Here is a 22,379-nt window from a genome sequence, read left to right as displayed (position 1 = left end):
GGACTCTGAGGAATTGGTAGAGGCGTCCGTTCGCCTCGAAGGCGGTGTACGGGCGGTCCTCTGGTCTGATAGGGAGCTGGTGGTACGCTGACTTGAGGTCGATGGTGGAGAACACCCGGTATTGGGCGATTTGGTTCACCATTTCTGATATGCGGGGTAGCGGGTAGGCGTCTAGTTGGGTGTACCTGTTGATCGTTTGGCTATAGTCGATCACCATCCGTTTCTTCTCGCTACCCCTTACCACCACCACTTGGGCGCGCCACGGGCTATTGCTGCATTCAATAATGCGCTCTTTCAGGAGCCTGTCTACCTCGGTCGCGATAAACCGCCTGTCCTCCCAGCTGTACCTCCTGCTTTTGGTCGCTATTGGCCGGCAGTTAGGGGTAAGGTTCGTGAATAGCGAAGGCGGCTTTACCTTCAGGGTAGCCAGGCCGCACACTGTGAGGGGCGGCTGGGACCCACCGTACTTGAGCGTGATGCTTTGGTGGTTGCACTGGAAATCCAGGCCCAAGATCACGCTCGCGCATAGATTCTTCATGATTAATACTTTAAAATTATCATATACCGTCCCGTTAACGGACAATTGTACCGTGCAGTAACCCAGAATGGTCGATGTCTGGGTTTTATCAGCCATAGAGATGGTACCCCGAGTAGGGACCACCTTTAGGGAGAGTTGTTGTGCCAGTTCAGGGTGGATAAAACTCTCCGTGCTTCCACTGTCAATTAAACATTTAACCCGGCACCCGTTTACCTCGATGTCCACCATTGATTTGGATAGCGGGTGGGGCCTAGTCTGGTCCACTGTGACCGATGCCACTGTAGGGCCCTGGTCGAGACAAGATGGCGTCCACGCTGTCTGCTCACAAGATGGCGGACCCCACGAGGTCGGGCAAGATGGCATCCAAGATGGCCGCTCCCACGGCGCACACGCGGCGGTGGCGGGTTTTGGTTTTCCGGCGGCGTTCCCTCTGCACACCTTCCCGAAGTGCCCCTTCTTACCGCACTTAAAGCAGGTGGTGCCTTTCGCCGGGCACAGGTTTCTGGTGTGCTTTGGCTGCCCGCAGAAGTAGCAGTTGGGTCCCCGACGCGTCGCGGCTGTCATAGGGCTTCTGGGGGGAGAGCGGGGCCTCGACGGTGTCGGGCTGCCGGGCGGGGAAGATGCCTTCCAAGATGGTGGCGCCCTTGGTGCACACGTGGCGGCGTGGACGGCGCGGGCTGAAGAGTAGGCGTCCGAGTTTCTCTGGGCCACATCCAGGGATCGCGCGGTGTCCGCAGCCTGTTCCAGGTCCAATCCCGTTTTTTCCAGCAGTCTTTGCCGGATGTAAGTGGAGCTGAGGCCTGTGATAAAGGCATCGCGGACAAGCTCGTCGGTGTACACTGCGGCTTTTACATCTCGGCACTTGCAGTCTTTGCCAAGCATTTTCAGGGTGCCTAGGAACTCCTCCACCGATTCCCCAGGTCGCTGTGCGCAAGTGGCGAGCAAATGCCTAGCATACACCTCATTCGTAGGCTGCTGGTAATGCGCCTTTAAGATGTCGCAGGCGGCTAGGTACGCGTCGGCGTCTTGGATGAGGGGGTAAACCCGGTGGCTTACCCAATTCCGCAGAATTCCGAGTTTCATACTCGCAGCGTCCGTAGCGTCTTTGACGGCTGCGGAATTGTCCAGGAAGAATTCCATACACATAAACCAGTGTCCGAAGCGTGCTGATGCGTCCGGAGCATGCTGATCCAAATCCAAACGTTCGGGTTTCAGGAGTTGATCCATTGTGTTGAAAAATAAGTTAATAAAATTGATGTGCCTCAATAATCCCGAGACTCGATGTTAGCGGAACAAAACAAGGCTTTTATTAACTTAGAAGATAACACGCAGTGGAGAGAGGTATCTTCCATCTGGAGCTCTGCAGTACTGGATATGAGGCCAGACTGAGCTGGCTTACATAGAGGCCAGGTATGGGCGGAGCCCTACACACAACACATTCCATACATTCCAATATACAATACAATGGTGAGGAGAAACCTGAAACCAACCACAGTCACAGGCAGTGATGATATACAATACAATGGTGAGGAGAAACCTGAAACCAACCACAGTCACAGGCAGTGATGAATGGAATATTTCATCACAGTCCCCTCATCCAAATCACTGATATAGATTGTGAATAGCTGGGGCCCAAGCTACGATCCTTGCGGTACCCCACAAGTCACAGCCTGACACCCCAAAAAAGACCCATTTATTCCTACTCTTTGTTTTCTGTCTGTTAACCAATTCTCAATCCATGCCAGTATATTACCCCCAATTCAATGTGCCCTAATTTTGCACACTAGCCCCTTATGTGGGACTTTATCAAAGGCCTTCTGAAAATCCAAATACACCACATCCATTGGTTCTCCCTTATCTATTCTATCAGTTACATCCTCAAAAAACTCCAGTAGGTTTGTCAAACACAATTTCCTTTTCATAAATTAATGTTGACTTTGTCGAATCCCGTTGATATTTTCTAAGTGTCCTGTTATCACATCCTTCATAATAGACTTTAGCATTTTCCCTACTTCTGATGTTAGGCTAACCAGTCTGTAGTTCCCTGTTTTCTCTCTCCCTCCTTTTTTAAATAGTGAGGTTACATTTGCCACCCTCCAATCTGCAGGAACTGTTCCATAATCGATAGAATTTTGGAAGATGATAATCAATGCATCCACTATTTCTATGGCTACCTCTTTTAGTACTCTGGGATGCAGATTATCAGGCCCTGGGGATTTATCGGCTTTCAGTCCCATTAATTTCTCCAGCACTATTTTTTTCCTAATACTAATTTCCTTTAATTCCTCTTTCTCACTAGACCCTTGGTTCCCTAGCATTTCTGGGAAGTTATTTGTGTCCCCTTCCGTGAAGACAGAACCAAAGTATTTGTTTAATTGTTCTGCCATTTCCTTGTTCTCCATTATAAATTCTCCCGTTTCTGACTGTCAGGGACCTACATTTGTCTTCACTTAGCTTTTTCTTTTTACATACTTGTAGAAGCTTTTACAATCTGCTTTTATGTTCCTTTCAAGTTTACTCTCATGCTCTATTTTTCCCCTCTTAATCAATCTCTTGGTCCTTTTTTGCTGAACTCTAAGTTGCTCCCAATCCTCAGGCTTGCTACTTTTTCTGGCAACTTTATATGACTCCTCTTTTGACCTAAGACTATCCTTAATTTCTTTTGTTAGCCATGGTTGGGCCGCTTTTCCTTTTGTGTTTTTGCGCCAGAAAGGAATGTAGAACAGTTGCAATTCATGCATTTGTTCCTTAAATGTTAGTCATTGCCTATCCACCGTCATGCCTTTTAATGAAGCTCCCCAATCTATCATAGCCAACTCACTCCTCATACCTTCACAGTTTCCTTTGTTTAGACTTAGGACCCTTCTTCACTTTCCATCTCAATGAAGATTTCTATCATGTTATGGTCACTCATCCATAAAGGACCCCGTACAACAAGATTATTAATTAACCCCTTCTCATTGCATAATACCCAATCTAGGATAGCCTGTTCCCAGGTTGGCTCCTGAACGTACTGGTTTAAAAAACCATCTCGTACACACTCCAGGAATTCATCCTCCACAGTATTATTGCTAATTTGGTTTGGCCAGTCTATATGTAGATTATCATCACCCATGATTACTGTAATGCCCTTGTTACATGCATCTCTAATTTCCTGTTTGATGCCATCCCCTACATTACCACTACTGTTTGGAGGCCTATAGACAACTCCCACCAATGTTTTCTGCCCCTTGGTGCTTCTTAGCTCCACCCAGACTGATTCTACATCTTTATTTTCTGAGCCAATATCCTTTCTCACTATTGCTCCGATTTCATCCTTTACTAACAACGCCACCCCACCTCCTTTTCCTTTTCGCCTGTCCTTCCTAAATATCGAATATCCTTGGAAATTCAGCTCCCAGCCTTGGTCATCCTGAAGCCATGTCTCTGTAATCGCAATTATATCGTATCCAGTTACATCTATTTGCTCTGTTAATTCGTCCACCTTATTACGAATGCTTCGTGCATTCAGATACAGTGCCTTTAGATTTCAGGATCTGATCTGACCATACTTCATCTAAACCCAAATCTATATCCCTCCACTCTGCAGATTCAGGAATCAATACAGTTCTTTTTTTGAATGTTTTAACAGTCATTATTCACTGTTATTAGATGACAGTCCATTTCATAAGACATCCACTCTGAATATCGAAATCATTCCTGTATTTGAGATATATGGATATAGTATTGAAAAGGGTGACCTACCACCACCTTCTCAAGGGCAACTGGGGGTGGACACTAAATGCCTGCTTTGTCAGCGACACCCACATCCCAAGAATGTGTAAAAAATATAGTTGCTTGAGCAACACAAAATTATCACAAATCCTTCAGTGCTGATAAGTACACCTGAAGACTCATTAACCACTCAATTGTTGCTTTCTGCTACAATAATAATAAAACATAAATTAAATACAAATGTACTTTAAATGGTTGCATAGGAATTTTTACATGGCCTGACTAAGCCTAGATTCCTAAAGCCACAATGCAGGTAGGGCTTTTAGTAATAACAACTTTACTACGACCCAGGGACCTTGAATCAAAATGGCGCAGTTGCAAGTGTATGTAAACCTGGAACTCACTGGGCCTATTAAAACCTCTTCCAGGATAGATTGTTTGCAGATCTTTCCCATCTGTGTTTTGAATCCACTTACTGTAGTAATATGATGTGTTTTTGTTTCTGTATGCCACACATTCTTTTTGTTGTCACCAGTAAAATCCATTGTGGCACGATGATCTACATTCGCTATCTTGTAATTAGCTTTTAATGATCTAACAGCATAATAGGGAGCTCCTATTGTAGATTGTCCTAAATTGGATTGCTTCAGACTAAATCACCACACTTGATAATTGTGGGTGAAATTACTGTTTTAATAAAAAATGAGAGTGCCTATCTTTCTCCGATTCACAATTCACGAATGAAATCACATGCTGAGAAAGCACTCCTTTCAAAGCCACATATTGATGCAGTTTTGTTAATGGGTCATTAGTCAGCAACAAAAATAGACATTCTCACAGTTTTCATTAAAAGAGGAATTTTATTCCTCGAGTTCAAACACGCCTGACCATTTTTTACCATGTTACTTTCTGGTCACATGACAAATTCTCCCTCATCACGTGGGCACAACCATTTTACCGATAGTGCTATCAGATTTGCCTGACCTCCTGGTACTTGTGGGCATTTAGCAGCTGGTATTGATGGCTCTTTTTTGTAATGTATTAAAGGGAATGTTAGTATAACATAGCAGTAGATAAACATTTATCAATGAACGGTGACATTTGTTCAAATTCAACAAAGTTGACCATAGAGACACTGGTAGGATTGTCTTATTAAAATACTCATAGTGGGGAACTCAGTGATTATTTTAGGATTGATCAATACCCTATATACGTACAAGATTTCATTCTTTATGAATATACACCAATTATATTTATTGCGTAAAATTATTTCAAATTTTTAATAAGTTAATGGTGAAACCACTCCATCTCATTGCAATGGGAACTTCAGGGAAATATTTCAAAAGAAATCCACTGACACAACCCACTACTTTCAGCAAATAGCTGGCACAAGGAGGGGTTGGGGTGGGATCTAAGTCGGGGTGGGAGCCCTTGCTGCCGGGGTTTTGCCCTCATTCTCTGTAGCTCTCCCACTGCTTTTGGGCGGGATCATATATCAAATGTCATTTTAATGTGTGCAGTGGCTGCTAAGGGACTGTGCAAATAGTTTCAAATGAAATCACAACCTTTGGCAAAATAAATGGTGCACAACTAAGAAGCTTGAGACTTTTGGTAGAGGACAGCCACAAATATGTAAAGTGGTAGTGCCAGTGAATTGCCTGTCTGAAATGTGGTCATTTTCAGATTTTACTTGCCCGCCAAGAGCACAGATTGAAAATTTGAGCAAGCACTGCCGATGATTGCTCAGCCACATTATTTGAAAAGCTCCAACAATCGTGGGTAGCGCATACTTGAATTTCCAATATGCACTCTCGTCAGTTGAGGCTCCCTACTCAAATCTTGGATTGGATTCTACTTTTCCAGACGGAGATCTAGCGGGACCCACCCCTCCGGATCTGCCCCAGTCCCGACCCATTTCCCTGGCTCACGGTCACAGCACACCAGGATCCCAGCAGGATTCCATACCTCCCAGAGAGTGTGACCAATGTAAAGAGGACAATCGTGACGGTGGTGCAGCCTCAACTAGTCCCTCTCCCTCCATTTCCTGACCCCGGGGCAGTCACCACCACTCCCGGAGGCTACTGCTATCTTCCACATGGTGGCTCTGGGAAGCGATGGTAAATGGGGCGGGTGCCACAAAATCCTGGACCCCACCCTTCCTCCCTCAATGTCATTTGCATACAGCAAGAGTAGCTGGCGCAAGGGGGATTGGGGTGGAACCTAGGTCGGGTGGTAGCCCTTGCTGCTGGGGTTTTACCCTCATTCTCTGCAGCTATCCCACTGCTTTTGGGCGGGATCATTTTTTCAAACATCATTTTAATGTGTGCAGTGGCTGCTAAGGGACTGTGCAAATAGTTTCAAACAAAATAACAATCTTTGGCAAAATATATGGCGCACAACTGAGCATGCACACACTACAAATCTTTTTTTAATGAAAACACTGAGGATTAAATGTTCCCTTTTTGGTGAAAAATGGAAGAAATGTTTGTTTAATAACACACTGGTGAAATTGCAGGAAGGAACGGCTGGGAATGTAATTTCATTAGCTGTGATAATTAAAAACTAGCAACCAACCACAACACACTTACAATAATCCTTTAATGCTTCTCAAGCAGCCGAGCCGCTTAACCAATATAAAATGTCAAAGTTTGATTCAGGTGTGAAGTGTTCTGTTTTTGAGGAACTTGGCTGAACTCCAAGTAGATTTACCAAGCAGGCTGTGCAAGCGCTGGTAACCTCTATTGTGGAGAAGCTTGAGACTTTTGGTAGAGGAGGGCAGCCACAAATATGTAAGGAGGCAACAAATGTACCAGTGTGTCACCCCGAGTGAACGCGGTCAACTGTTCCTGGCTAGAGCAAGTGCGTTAGAAAATGGAACCAAGCTAAGGCATGAATATTACTGCGAAATATCGATAAAGTGTCTTACATGGACATGAAAATTCAAGACACATTCAAAAAGTGCTAATGACACAGAAGTTAATTTGAAAATAGTAGGCAGGATTATACAGGTCACAGTGTAAAGGGCATGATGGGAACGAGAACGTACGGCAGAATGTAAATTCTGAACAAATCACCCCGTCTCAATTCCCCATGCTCTAGCACTTAAAGGCAAAAGTCTACAAAGCAGGAGGGCACAGTGTGGAACAGGTCGTGCCTGTGACATGAAACAACTCACTACGCATGAGGGAGCAATGTTTGATTTATTTGAGAGAGAGATTTTAGAAGACACTAGAAGGATGGGGTTTGGAAAGAAGTGCAGAATTGCCGATTGTGAACCATATAAACCTTGCGTTCTACTATTACTTGAATGATATGTTGCAGAACTAGACAGGTTCTTGTCAAAAAATGGGATTCAGGGTTATTAGCAATGCACCAATGGAATACTATGCCGAGGTCTTCTCCTGTCTGACGCTGTTACTATAATTGCGTCCCTACATACTGCACAAGCACATAAGAGGGTAATACTTTCTACATGTACATTTATGATGCAGATCTTTGCCTGTCAGAAGTGTGTATCAGTAAATCATGCATGTGCAGCCCATAATTAATGGATAGAAAATCATGGGCTGCGTGCAAGATTTCCTGCTACGCAATTCCAGCTGGTGATGGTCTACACTGGAAGTGCACAAGCTGCAAATTTACCATACAGTACCCAAATCAATAAATGTATTTATATACTCATCATAAGAACATAAGAAATAGGAGCAGGCGTAGGCCATGCAGCCCTTCGAGCCTGCTCTGCCATTCAATAAGATCATTGCTGATCTTCTACCTCAACTCCATCTTCCTGCACTATCCCCATATCCCTTGATTCCAAAAATCAAATGGCCAGCACCTTATTCTGAGACTGACTGCTAGTTCTAGACTCCCCAGCCAGGGGAAACAACCTCTCAGCATCTACCTTGTCAAGCCCCTTAAGAATTTTATACAGTTCAATTATATCATCTCTGATTCTTCTAAACTCTAGGGAATATAGACCTAGTCTCCTCAATCTCTCCTAATAGGAAAATCCTCCCATCCCAGGAATCAGTCTAGTAAACCTTTGTTTACCAGACTGTTTACTCCAATCCTTTTGTAATAAAGGCTAACACACTATTTGCTTTCCTAATTGCTTGCTGTACCTGCATGTTAACTTTCAGTGATTTGTGTACAAGGACATCAAATCTCTCTGAATACCAACATTTCCCAATCTCACGCCATTTAAAAATATTAAGCTTTTCTACTTTTCCTACCAAAGTGGATAACTTCACATTTCTCCACATTATATTCCATCTACCATGTTCTTGCCCGCTCACTTAACCTGATTATATCTCTTTGCGTCCTCCTCACAACTTACTTTCCCACCTAGCTTTGTATCGTCAGCAAACTTAGATACATTACACTCGGTCCCCTCATCTAAGTCATTGGTATAGATTGTAAATAGCTGAGGCCCAAGTACTGATCTTTGCGGCACCCCACTAGTTACAGTCTGCCAAACCGAAAATGACCCATTTATTTCTGTCCGTTAACCAATCCTCAATCCATGCTAATGTATTACCCCCAATCCCATGAGCCCTAATTTTGTGTAATAACCTCTTGTGTGGCACCTTATCACATGCTTTTTGAAAATCCAAATACACCACATCCACTAGTTTCCCCTTATCTACCTTGCTAGTTACAACCTCAAATTTGTTAAACACGTTTTCCCTTTCATTAATTTATGTTCACTCTGCTCAATCATATTATGATTTTCTAAGTGCTCTGTTCCCACATCCTTAATAATAGATTCTAGCATTTTCCCTGCTACTGATGCCAGGCTAACTGGCCTATAGTTCCCTCTTTTCTCTCTCCCTCCTTTCTTGATAGCCGGGTTACATTTGCTACCTTCCACTCCGCCGGGACCGTTCCAAAAGCTAGGGAATTATGGAAGATCAAAACCAATGCATCCACTATTTCTAATGCCACCACTTTTAAAACCCGAGGATGTAAGCCATCAGGTCGAGAGGATTTGTCAGCTTTTAGTCCCAGTAATTTCTCCAGTACTATTGCTTTAGTAATACGAATTTTTTAAAGTTTTTCATTCTCACTAGACCGTTGGTTCCACACTATTTCCAGAATATTTTTTGTGTCTTCCGTGAAAACAGATACAAAATATTTGTTCAAAATCTCTACCATTTCCTTATTCCCCATTATAATTTATCCTGTCTCTGCCTGTAAGGGACCCACATTTACTTTTGCTAATCTCTTCCTTTTTACATACCTATCAAATCTTTTACAATCTGTTTTTATATCTCTTGCTAGTTTACTCTCACATTCTGTGTTCTCTATCAATTTCTTGGTCATCCTTTGCTGAATTCTAAAATCCTCCCAATCCTCAGGCTTACTCTTTTTGGCAACATTGCAAGCCTCTTCCTTTAATCTAATGCTATCTTTAACTTCTCTTGTTAGCCATGGTTGGACCAATTTTCCCGTGGCGTTTTTATTCCTTAAGAGAATGTATATTCATTGCGAATTATAAATTGTTTCTTTAAATGTTTGCCATTCCTTATGTACCCTTTATCTTTTAATCTAGTTTTCCAATCTACCTTAGCCAACTCGCCCCTCATACCTACGTAGTTTGCTTTGTTGAGATTTAAAACCCTAGTTTCGGACTTAACTAAACCACTCTATCTCAAAATAAAATTCTATCATATCATGAGCACTCTTCCCCAGAGTCTCCTTTACTACAAGGTTACGAATTAACCCTGTCTCATTGTACAATACTAGATCTAAAATAGCCTGTTCCTAATTTGGTTCCTTGACATACTGATGTAGAAAACTATCCTCCACACTATTACTGCAAATTTGGTTTGCCCAGTCTTTGTGAAAATTAAAGCCCCCCATGATTACTGCATTACCCTTGTTACATGCACCTCTAATTTCCTGATTTATACTGTGCCAGACACTACAACTACTGTTAGGGGGCCTATAAACTACTCCCACCAGTGTTTTATGCCCCTTGTTGTTACTTAGCTCCAACCAATGTGATTCTACATCTTGATTTTCCGAGCTAAGATCCTTTCTCTCTACGCCCGTGCAACAATGTCTCCATAATGGCTATTAGAGCAAACCCATTTATTTCTATCTGTGCTATCCATGAGAAGACAGCTGGTGAATGAGGAGATCCAGCATTCTGAATGCCTCTTCTAAGTACTCTGGTATACAGTGGTTGAAATTCCATGGGAGTTCCACATGTCTGGCCTACCATAACTCTGACCAATGACCTGTGGAACCCCTGTGGCATCTCCACTCCACAGACTTTAGTGACCATGCTGTAAAAGCAGTAGCGCAATATTGCAGATTTACTTAACCTCTCAGTACATTGAAAGATGGCCTGGCTAGTTCAGCATCAGATATTCATTGCTGATTCCCACATGACTGGTTTCATGGAGCAACATTTGTCAGCCAATGAACAACTGACTACATTAGTGATGTTTGCAGTGGAGACTTCAGCTTAGCAGGCCATAAGCACAGTAAGGAGCATTGTCATGAATGCTTCCACTGCGACTGTGGAGCCTTGGGAGTCCAAACTCATTGCTGCTTTCATTTAGCTTAGTGAATGGTTACAAGCAACCATGAAAGAATGATTGAGAGACCTCACAGTTATCCACTGTTGCATATTCAGGCAGATCAGTGGGTATCATGAGGGAGATGCAGTGGCTTGTTTAGAGTAGCATGTAGTATCCAGTTAGCAGTCATGCCAGGGCAATTTGGAGCCATCTTTTACCCCTGCAAAAGTGATATTAAGTGCTGGCTCTGAAAGCAGTGTGTTCACAGCAGCTTTAGAGAGGCACAATCATGGTATTGATACAGCTCAATCAGGGTTAGGCACACATACAGATAGTTACTGTTTTTTAATGTCCATACAAAATTCTTACAGGGCTTGACAGGGTAGATGCATGGAGGATGTTTCCCCTGGCTGGGGAGTCTGGAAACATAGAAGATAGGAGCAGGAGTAGGCCATTCGGTCCCTCGAGCCTGCTCTGCCATTCAATGAGATCATGGCTGATCATCCAAATTCAGTACCCTGTCCCTGCTTTCTCCCCATATCCCTTGATCCCTTAAGAAATATATCCAACTCCTTCTTGAATATGTTTAATGAATTGGCCTCTACTGCCTTCTGTGGTAGAGAATTCCACAGGTTCACCATTCTCTGGGTGAAGAAATTCCTCCTCATTTCTGTCCTAAATGGCTTACCCCTTATCCTTAGACTGGGACCCCTGGTTCTGAACTCCCCGACCATCGGGAACATCCTTCCTGCATCTAGTCTGTCAGAATTTTATAAGTTTCAATGAGATCCCCTCTCATTCTTCTAAACTCCAGCGAGTATAAGCCCAATCGACACAATCTCTCCTCATACGTCATTCCTGCCATCCCAGGTATCAGCCTGGTGAATCTTCGCTGAACTCCCTCCATGGCAAGAACATCCTTCCTCAGATAAGGTGACCAAAACTGCACACAATACTCAAGATGTGGTCTCACCAAGACCCTGTACAACTGCAGCAAGACATCCTTGTTCCTGTACTCAAACCCTCTTGCTACGAATGCCAACATACCATTTGCCTCCTTAACCGCCTGCTGCACCTGCATGCTTACTTTCAGTGACTGGTGCACAAGGACACCCGGGTCTCGTTGCACTTCCACTTCTCCCAATCTATTGCCATTCAGATAATAATCTGCCTTCTTGTTTTTGACATCAAAGTGGATTACCTCGCATTTATCCACGTTATATTGCATCTGCCATGCTTCTGCCCAATCACCCAACCTGTCCAAATCATCCTGGAGTTTCTCGGCACCCTCCTCACAGCACACACGCCCACCCAGCTTTGTGTCGTCTGCAAACTTGGAGATATTACATCTAGTTTCCTCATCCAGATCATTAATATATATTGTGAATAGCTGGGGTCCAAGGACCGATCCCTGCTGTACCCCACTAGTCACTGCCTGCCACTCAGAAAAGACCCGTTTATTCCAACGCTTTGCTTTCTGTCTGCCAAGCAGTTCTCTATCTAAGTCAATACCTTGCCCCCAATCCCTTGTGCCTTAACTTTACACGCTAGTCTCTTATGCGGGACCTTATCGAAAGCCTTTTGAAAGTCCAAATACACCACATCCACTGGTTCTCCCTTATCTATTTTACCAGTTACATCCTCAAAAAATTCCAGTAGATTAGTCAAGCACGATTTACCTTTTGTAAATCCATGTTGACTTTGTCCAAGTGTTCTGCTATTACATCTTTTATAATGGACTCTAGCATTTTCCCACTACCGATGTCAGGCTTAGCGGTCTGTAATTCCCCAGGGGTCACAGTCTCAGAATAAGGGGTCAGCTATTTAGGACTGAGATGAGGAGAAATTTCTTCACCCAGAGGGTGGTGAATCTTTGGAATTCTCTACCACAGAGGGCTGTGGAGGCTCAGTCATTGAGTATATTCAAGACAGAGATCGATAGATTTTTGAATATTAAGGGAATCAAGGGATATGGGGGTAGTTCATGAAAGTGGAGAAGAGGTAGAAGATCAATCATGATCTTATTGAATTGGGGAGCAGGCTCAAAGGGCCAAATGGCCTACTCCTACTCCTATTTCTTATAGCTCATCAGTTGGATATGAAGTTGTCCACCAGTGCTACTGCCTCACCTAGGGAAGGGAAGACAGAAGTTCCAAAACACAAGGGGCAACCAAGGCAACAAAACACATGAAATATGTACATCAGAAGCACTGCAAAACGCAATGAAGTTAATTCATTTTTACTGTATCTTGCAGTCTATCCATCTTTTATTTTGCAGAGGATAAAGTTAGAGTGGGAGATGAGGACAACCCCCATGGAAATCTAGGGCCCATATGTCCAGAAGTCAAAGATAGAAAGTGTCTGATTTGTGACGTGGCGTCTAGGTCCCTGTAACATAAACTTTGAAGCCAATGGTGAACTTCACTGCCACTGGCAGATGGTTGACTGTCGCTGCAGGTTTTCATGTGTGAGGTGGCACACCTCATTCCCAATCTTCCTGGTGTGCCTGAGCCTCATCATACACTGCTCCTCTGCCATGCCCAGGTGGCTGATTTTGTTGTGGAACTCGCACTGGCTGGAGTAATAGTCTCTTAACCCCCCACACCATTCTGTTGCTTCACTGCAATGCACCCACCCATTGTTCCTACACCCCACTGAACTGAAAACTCCTCCATACTACTCACGTTTAAAGTAATGATACTTCAGAGTGTTCATATTAAGCTCACTATCAGGAGTTTCCACTTCTGCCCTGCTCCACTGGCAATTTTCCTTCCCAATCATTTTAATGGACGGAAAATAACAGACTGAGGAACACAGAAGCAACAAATCCTAGCAACTAGCTCCAAGCCTGGCCTTGGTGAAAAAATAATTTTCATTTGTCTATGCACTGTGAAATGTTGCATGAATTTATCATTAATGATTTTAACAAGTAATTGACAGACTTTTTTCCTCACTCTTCCCGTGTCTTTTTGATTCCATTTTTTGGATCTGTATGCCAGAGCAGTTAGAAATAAAAACAGAAAATGCTGGAAATACTCAGCAGGTCAGGCAGCATCTGTGGAGAGAGAAACAGAGTTAATGTTTCAGGTCGATGATCTTTTGTCAGAACTGGAAAAAGTTAGAGATGTAACAGGTTTTAAGCAAGTACAGAGGCTGGGAAAACAGGGAGAGGAGGAAAGAATAAAAGGGAAGGTCTGTGATAAGGTGGAAGGCAGGAGAGATTAAATGACAAATGGGATAATGGTGCAAGGCAAAAGGAGATGGTAATGGAACAAGTAAAGAAACAAAAGATGGGTCAAGAGGAGGTGTAAATTCGAATAGCAGAATCATCACCAACAGCTGCCGTCCGAAAAAATGGGGGCAGATGTTATGATCTAAAATGCTGAGTCCAGAAGGCTGCAAAGTATCTAATCGAAAGATGAGGTGCTGTTCCTCGAGCTTACTTTGAGCTTCGTTGGAACAGTGTAGGAGGCCAGGGTCAGAGTTGGGAGTAGGGCAGAGATATAAATGGCAGGCAACCAGAAGTTTGGAGTCACGCCTGCGGATTGAACGGAGGTGTTGGACCAATATGGTGTTGATGGTCCTTTAAAATTTTCAATTTTTAACATTGAAAATACTGCACTGTGAAGGTAAACTAATTTCTAGTATTCTCAAAGGGTGAAACAGTGACTAAGATGATTTGGAAGATGTTGCAGTATATTCACCTTTTTTTCCTCTGTTCCTCCAGTTTCCCCACATGTTGCATCAAGATTTCGTCAACACTGGGTTCCCACTACGAGACCAAGCAACAGGCCAACTAGGCTGCGGTCAGTGAGCCAAAAAACTACTCCTGCCCATGTTCCTGTGTCTGGCAGAGTGACAATGGAGAAAGCAGTTACTAAAGCCAAACCACCTCCAGCTCCCAGGACAGATAAGCCATACACGACTTTGAGCTTATCTTCTTCCATTACCTCTTCATCACAGGACATTGCCACTGCTATCACAGGTACTGCTGCCCTGAGCTCTAGAACCATATCTCAGGTGGCTGTTCAACCCAAAGCTCCACAAAAGACAACCATGTTTTGGAGACCTGTTGCCTCTGCACTACGAGCTGTGACAGCATCTCAAGCCATTTCCTTCACCCACATCAGTAATGAGTTGGTTCCTACTGAGAAAGAAATCACCTGTGCTGACATGCCTTGCTTTAATGGAGTTCCCTGTGAGCCCACACAGTTTGGAAGCTTTAAATGTGGACGATGTCCTTTTGGATACACTGGTGATGGTGTAACATGTAAAGGTAAATGCACTGACTGTAATTCACTGCAAACTATTGGAGGGAGTTCACATAGATCACAACTGTGTTGGAAATATAGCCTTCTGTACAACTAGTTCTATAGAGTAAAATCCACACTTACACCGCAAATGTGGTTTGGAAGCTGTAGAAATAGTGTTCACTCTCTATGACTTTATCCGACCCTACTTCAGAGATCTTCTTCAGCTGTATGCCCCTGCATGAACAATCTGCTCCTCTATTACTGGCACATTACTTGTACCCTGTTCACTCAGCTCCACCATTGGTGGTTTCTCGCTCAGCCATTGCGGTCCCACCCGCTGGCCCTAGAAATAGTAGATGCATTGCTGGTCATCTTCCAAAATTCGATAGACTCTGGAACAGTACCCATGGATTGGCGGGTAGCTAATGTTACCCCACTGTTCAAAAAGGGTGGTAGAGAGAAAACAGGGAATTACAGACCGGTAAGCCTGACATCGGTAGTGGGGAAAATGCTAGAGTCCATTATAAAGGATGTAATAGCAGAGCACTTGGAAAAAAGTGACCGGATCGGACAAAGTCAACATGGATTTCCAAAAGGTAAATCGTGCTTGACTAATCTACTGGAATTTTTTGAGGATGTAACTGGTAAAATAGATAAGGGAGAACCAGTGGATGTGGTGTATTTGGACTTTCAGAAGGCTTTCGATAAGGTCCCACATAAGAGATTAGCGTGTAAAGTTAAGGCACATGGGATTGAGGGCAAGGTATTGACTTGGATAGAGAACTGGTTGGCAGACAGAAAGCAAAGAGTTGGAATAAACGGCTCTTTTTCCGAGTGGCAGGCAGTGACTAGTGGGGTACAGCAGGGATCGGTGCTAGGACCCCAGCTATTCACAATATATATTAATGATCTGGATGAGGGAACTAGATGTAATATCTCCAAGTTTGCAGACAACTAAAAGCTGGATGGGCGTGTGTGCTGTGAGGAGGATACCGAGAAACTCCAGTATGATTTGGACAGGTTGGGTGATTGGGCAGAAGCATGGCAGATGCAATATAACGTGGATAAATGCGAGGTTATCCACTGTGGTGTCAAAAACAGGAAGGCAGATTATTATCTGAATGGCAATAGATTGGGAAAAGGGGAAGTGCAACAAGACCTGGGTGTCCTTGTGCACCAGTCACTGAAAGTAAGCATGCAGGTGCAACAGGCAGTTAAGAAGGCAAATGGTATGTTGGCCTTCGTAGCGAGAGGGTTTGAGTACAGGAATAAGGATGTCTTGCTGCAGTTGTACAGGGCCTTGGTGAGACCACATCTGGAGTATTGTGTGCAGTTTTGGTCGCCTTATCTGAGGAAGGATGTTCTTGCCATGGAGGGAGTTCAGCAAAGATTCACCAGGCTGATACCTGGGATGGCGGGAATGACGTATGAGGAGAGATTGGGTCGATTGGGCTTGTACTCGCTGGAATTTAGAAGAATGAGAGGGGATCTTATTGAAACTTATAAAATTCTAACACGACTAGACAGACTAGATGCTGGAAGGATTTTCCCGATGGTTGGGGAGTCCAGAACCAGGGGTCACAGTCTAAGGATAAGGGGTAAGCCATTTAGGACAGAGATGAGGAGGAATTTCTTCACCCAGAGAGTGGTGAACCTGTGGAATTCTCTACCAAAGAAGGCAGTCGAGGCCAATTCATTAAATATATTCAAGAAGGAGTTGGATATATTTCTTAAGGCTAAAGGGATCAAGGGATATGGAGAGAAAGCAGGGACCGGTACTGAATTTGGATGATCAGCCATGATCTCATTGAATGGCGGAGCAGGCTCGAGGGGCCGAATGGCCTACTCCTGCTCCTATCCCCTATGTTTCTATGTATTTCCTCCCTCAGCAGCTCAGCCTTCTCACTGCCCTCACAACTTTCAAACACCTCCTTAATGCTTTTCTCGTCAACCATGCTTTTCCCCTCCCAATCCCTTTTTCCCCCTCTTCCCTTCTGCTCAGTGTCCACTCTTTGTCCGCCACCTTGTAAACTGATGTTATGTCATACCCAATCTCACCTGAAATCTCTGTCCGCCATGATCTCCAGCTCATCCCAACAACAACTTGTATTTATATAGCGCCTTTAACGTAGAAAAACGTCCCAAGACGCTGCACAGGAGTATTTTAAGACAAAAAAATTGACACAGAGCCACATAAGGATAAATTAGGGCAGGTGACTAAAAGCTTGGTCAAAGAGGTAGGTTTTATGGAGTGTCTTAATGGAGAAAAGAGAGGTAGCGAGGCGGAGAGGTTTAGGCAGGGAATTCCAGAGCTTAGGGCCTAGGCAACAGAAAGCACGGCCATCAAAGATTGAGAATGTTATATGCACCTCAACTTTATCCCTTCCTCCTCATCTCACCCTCTTCCACTTATTCCTGGTCAGGAATGCCCTTATATTTTCTCACCAGAAAATCCTGCTCTGTCATAGCTGACTGCATACCTTCATAATGCCAATGCTATCCTTAACTATTCAAATATGTGTTACAGGGGTAACAATCATACTTGACATTAAATAATTGAAGGGCTCAACTAACAACTGTGATATTTATTAGCTATATGCAGGTACCCCTGTGGAAAGAATATGGAATGTGCAGCTCCCAATACATGTCGCTGCAAGCCTGGCTACACTGGGTATAACTGTCACATAGGTAGGAACTCTACTTTGCTTCAAAAGAACCTGCAAAAAGTGTCCTCATTTGAAATTCATAACTTTACAGCATTATTGTCTTTGGCTGATTGACTGCAGAATATATTAATGATGCAAACACTAATCTTATGTTGCTCGTCATTATTAGCGATCTGTCGGCCTGACTGCAAAAACAGAGGAAAGTGCATCAAACCGGATGTGTGCGAGTGTCCCCGTGGATACAATGGCTTGACCTGTGAAGATGGTAGGAGCAGTTTGTTTCGTCTCCCTGTTCATCTCCAAAAATGTTATATAAGTTGTGTTATCTGTTTGTGCATCTATCACATTTTGGTCTGTTTCTCCAACACTAAGCGGGATGTTTTTTCACTAAATTCACTAAATTACGTTCCTGCATAAAAAATATTAATGTATTCTGATAATGTGTTGTGTTTGTCTACAGCACTTTTTCACGTTGTTAGTGGGAGACACAATGGGGGCACTTTTAACTTGCCCCCCCCGCCCCCACCCAATGAAAACCAGCCGAGGGGGGGGGGCGGTGCAGTTAAAATGGAGTGAGAGACTTACCCGCTGGCCTAGCGTTCCGATCCAGCCGACTACAATTTTAAATTGCAGGTGCCATGGACAACCGTCTGAAATAGGCGAGATCCTTCTTTAAATATACAGATCAGGTCCCAGTGACATCATCGGGGCCTGACTGCAATTTTTACTCTAGGCCTGTGTGGGGAGAGCAAATCTGTCTGGAAGTGGATCTAGAGCAGAAGAGGCCGAGGAAGGATAGTTTTTTATTTACAGCTTCCCCCCCCACCCCCAACCCCACCACCACCGACCACTTACCTTCGTGCCGGGGGACCGTTATGTTGGCGTCCAATATTGCTCTCCTGCCCAGATGTCCAGGTAGTGAATCCCACCAGGATCAGGTGAGTGTCCAGCTTCCGATATGAAAATGAGGTCCGGGAAGCTAAAATCTCTCTGGGCCAGACACAGCACCGACAGGCGAGCTTTCCGCTTGCCCCGTACCCCCATACACCAACCCCAGCCACCTGTAAAATCGCCCCCAGTAAGTCAGTGCATTGCCCTTTCACCTCTGTGACCTGTGTTCAAATTGAAGTTGCCAACTGTAATGCAAAATGTGTTTGGACAGCCTGAATCCAGTTGGAATGTCCAGTTTCACCGTGAGGGACCTGTAGCTAATGAAACTGTGGGGACATGTGGTTTTGAAATATGCACATCTCGAGAATAAGGTTTTGTTAGCAATAAAAATATAGCCGCCCATTACATTGCACCTGTAATAATGATCATTTAACACTAATGAGCCAGTTAACCAGGATGAAGGTTGGAAAGTTGTTAATCCAGCTGTGAAATGTACAATTTTTGCGGTAAGTGGCTCATCTACAATTGAAAAAATCCTACTTTACAGACAAGTCTGTACATATTGATTTTTGACACTAGTGTCTTTGAAATCTTCCCATTGATTGAGGTTACTGACTACAGGTCATACATGCAGTAAATGATTCAATTAACTGTAGTTAAAGAAAGCTGTATGAGTTCTCTATTAATAATTCCAATATTTTCTTAAGCAAATATTCCCCTCACTTTTTGCTAGCCGCGGTTGATCCTATTTTCGATGGGAAGGAATTCTCAGGGCAGGAATTCTCAGGGCAGTGTTAAACATGGATGAATAGGACATTGGTGCTCTGTACTCACATTACAGCTTTTTACTCAAATATACTTTTTTCCTTAAATATAGCTCCAAATTGTCAATCTAAATTCAGAGAGATCATAGGAAGAGCTAGTGTGGAAAGTGGAACAATTCACACATATTTGGGCAGGTGCATGCAAATTGAGGTCGTAATGACCGTATGACCCATTCTCACATGCATTGATTAAGCACACCATTTACATGTTGAAGGCATGCTTCAGGTGTCTAGATTGATCTGGAGATATCCTGCAAAACAGACTGACTTGAGGATTGTTGTTATGTGCTGCACAAGTTTGCCTTACATAGGAGCTTTATCATAGAGGTTGAAGGGTGCCAAGGGCAGCAGGTGGATCAGCCTGAGGAACAACAGCAACCTGAAGAAGGCGCAGAGGACTAATGGTTACTGGCTACAAGAAATATTCATGCTATTCTTATACAGGATACCTCATAACTTCTAAATCTGGCGAGTGCATTAAAAGTCTACATTTCCCCCCTTCCCTTCACTAATATTCCAACAACTGCTTTCCTTTCTGCATGCACAATAACTCACAAAGCTCCCATACATGCAAATTCATGAAAGCAACTTCCAGACCTTACCAAAAAAAGAGATACATTTTTGTCTTCACTGCCTGGGCAATGGAATTAAATTCGGGTGGGTTCTGTGCTCCACTTCACCAGATTACCATCCAGGCAATGAAGTCAAAAGTCTACCCTAGTGTCTGAACACACAATTTTAGTGCCACCATAATATTATTGACAGCCCAGTGTGTGTGTGTATATGTCGTCTACTTACCGCCGTGCTTTCCCTTAGTGTCAGTGTGTGATGTATGAACTTTTAAACCTAATCTAACACTCATAATACTTCTCCTAGGTGCTACCTGTGTGGCAGTAGTGTGCAAACTGGTTGACTTCTACGTACTATTAGGACTCTCTTGGGACTGAGGTGACCCTCGACTCATCCAGTTAAATTCCAAGATGGATCTCTTGTACTCCCATTGTGATGATTGTATGAAACCAGTCAGCAAGCCTTTCAAAACTGGGAAGGACAGTCCTCTCCAATCTGGCAAGCCAGACCTGTGTGACAGTAGTTTGAGCATCCATAGAGGAAGCACAGACTACCCTTAGAGATTCTGTTGCAGATGTCGTTGGAGCTGCCACATGATGCATGGTGGCGTGCAATGTGGTTAAACTATCTTTCCATGCATTGGACTAATCCACTTGAAATGCTACCTGCAACATATTGTCTAATGCGGCCCTCAGTGCATGATGTTTTACCAATGTTGTTCTTTTAAATGGAGAACCCATGAGCTCCAGATCCTCACTCTCTTCAGTTGAAAGATGGCACCTCCTGCCTCTCCAGGTAGCAATGCTTTCCTCCACATGTGGAACCGCTTTTACTTTCGTGCTCAGCATCACACAGTGCACTTCCCTCTAGCTCACTCCCTGAATCCTATCAAGGTAAATACAAGCGAGCTGGGAGGAATAGAACGAGTGATGGTGTGTGCTGTGAAGTGCTGGAGGCTAAGAGGCTTCTGGCTCTGGCACCTCCAGTGAAGGAAAAGAGGAAAGACAGCTTAAAATGGTTTCCTGAGGAGCAGAGCTCTCACCACCTTCAGAAGAAAGAAAATGAAAGACTTGCATTTATATACAGGAAACTCAATTTACCAGCACCCAAACAACCGGAAATCTCAGTTAACCGGCAAAATTCAGGAGTAGGTTCAGTTAAATTTTTCTTCATATTAGTGGCCGTTTCTTGATTCTTGGCTGTGTAATCGGGGGTTCCTGCACTTGTTGCTAAGCAACAGGGACACTTGGTCTGTGGCCGGGCTTCTTGCAGCTGTTACTAAGCAACAGGGAAGCTTGGCTTTGTTGCTGTGTACGGCGCTCTCGTACCTTTTAACATAACTCTCTGTAATCCGGACTTTTTGATAAACCGGCACCACGCCGGTCCCGTCGGTGCCAGATAAAAAAGAGTTTCCTGTAGCGCCTTTCACAACCACCGGATGCTCCAAAGCGCTTTACAGCCAATGAAATACTATTTGAAGTGTAGTCAGCCAATTTGCGGCAGCCAATTTGCGCACAGCAAGCGCCCACAAACAGCAATGTGATAATGACTAGATAATCTGTTTCTGTTATGTTGATTGAGGAGTAAGTATTGGCCAGGACACCGGAGATAACTCCCGTGCTCTTCTTCGAAATAGTCCACCTGAGAGAGCAGATGGCGCCTCGGTTTAACGTCTCATCCGAAAGACGGCACCTCTGACAGTGCAGCACTTCCTCAACACTGCACTGAAGTGTCAGCCTAGGGAGTGGGACTTGAACCCACAACCTTCTGACACAGAGGCAAGTGTGCAACCAACTGAGCCACAGCTGACACATGAGGTAGTAACATGAGGAGTAACATGAGGATTTTATGATACATTTTTCTGACAATTTAATGCAGGGAGGAATTTAAGCGAAGGAACAGAAAAAGAAGTTCATGTGCCACCTACTTCTCCATCTATGACACTTCCCATGGTTTCCTTTCCCAGGATTCATAATGTATTGGCCTTACACGGAATTAGAAATCTGGGGCGCTGTCTCCTGTTGCAGCTCTGTTTGAAGGATTACAAGTTGTTTTCCTCTTGACAAAGAATGCAAAGTCTGAGGATTAGATTTTGCTCCTGTAACATGTCTTAACTGCAGTGATCCAGTGGTCCATCCTGAGTCTTTCTGTTGTTCAGTTGGCTGATGATGGGTGCTTTGGGTAGTCAGGTCATTGACAATTAGAGTATAACCATTCTTCAAGTTAATATTAAAAACCTGCAATTTTGAAAATTGTAGAACTTAAGTGACACCATGTTCAATCCAAAATGTGCAGTGACTTGAGCCAAAATTGGCAATAGAAGAAAAACATGAACAGATGGAAATAATGAAAGTGAGGATGATTTTTATTTTCTAATGTGTCCTTTATTATACCAT

The 22,379-nt window shown here is 43.8% G+C and overlaps 1 protein-coding gene across 1 annotated transcript in view; it reads left to right on the top strand.

Annotated features, from left to right (window-relative positions):
- The window catches only part of LOC147120554 (von Willebrand factor D and EGF domain-containing protein), a 403,257-nt gene that overhangs the window by 359,757 nt on the left and 21,121 nt on the right, over positions 1 to 22,379 (top strand). Inside the window, exons 21-23 of the mRNA XM_085986654.1 lie at positions 14,507 to 15,055; positions 17,625 to 17,720; positions 17,868 to 17,963. Of these exons, the coding sequence (XP_085842780.1) occupies positions 14,507 to 15,055; positions 17,625 to 17,720; positions 17,868 to 17,963 (741 nt within the window). The remainder of the gene's footprint in view (positions 1 to 14,506; positions 15,056 to 17,624; positions 17,721 to 17,867; positions 17,964 to 22,379) is intronic.

The sequence above is a fragment of the Somniosus microcephalus genome, chromosome 4 (genome assembly GCF_052327205.1).
Source record: "Somniosus microcephalus isolate GS21.2 chromosome 4, FLI_Smic_1.0, whole genome shotgun sequence".
Classification (NCBI taxonomy): domain Eukaryota; kingdom Metazoa; phylum Chordata; class Chondrichthyes; order Squaliformes; family Somniosidae; genus Somniosus; species Somniosus microcephalus.
The sequence above is the reverse complement of the archived record's forward strand: the minus strand, read 5'-3'. Positions and strand labels throughout refer to the sequence as shown.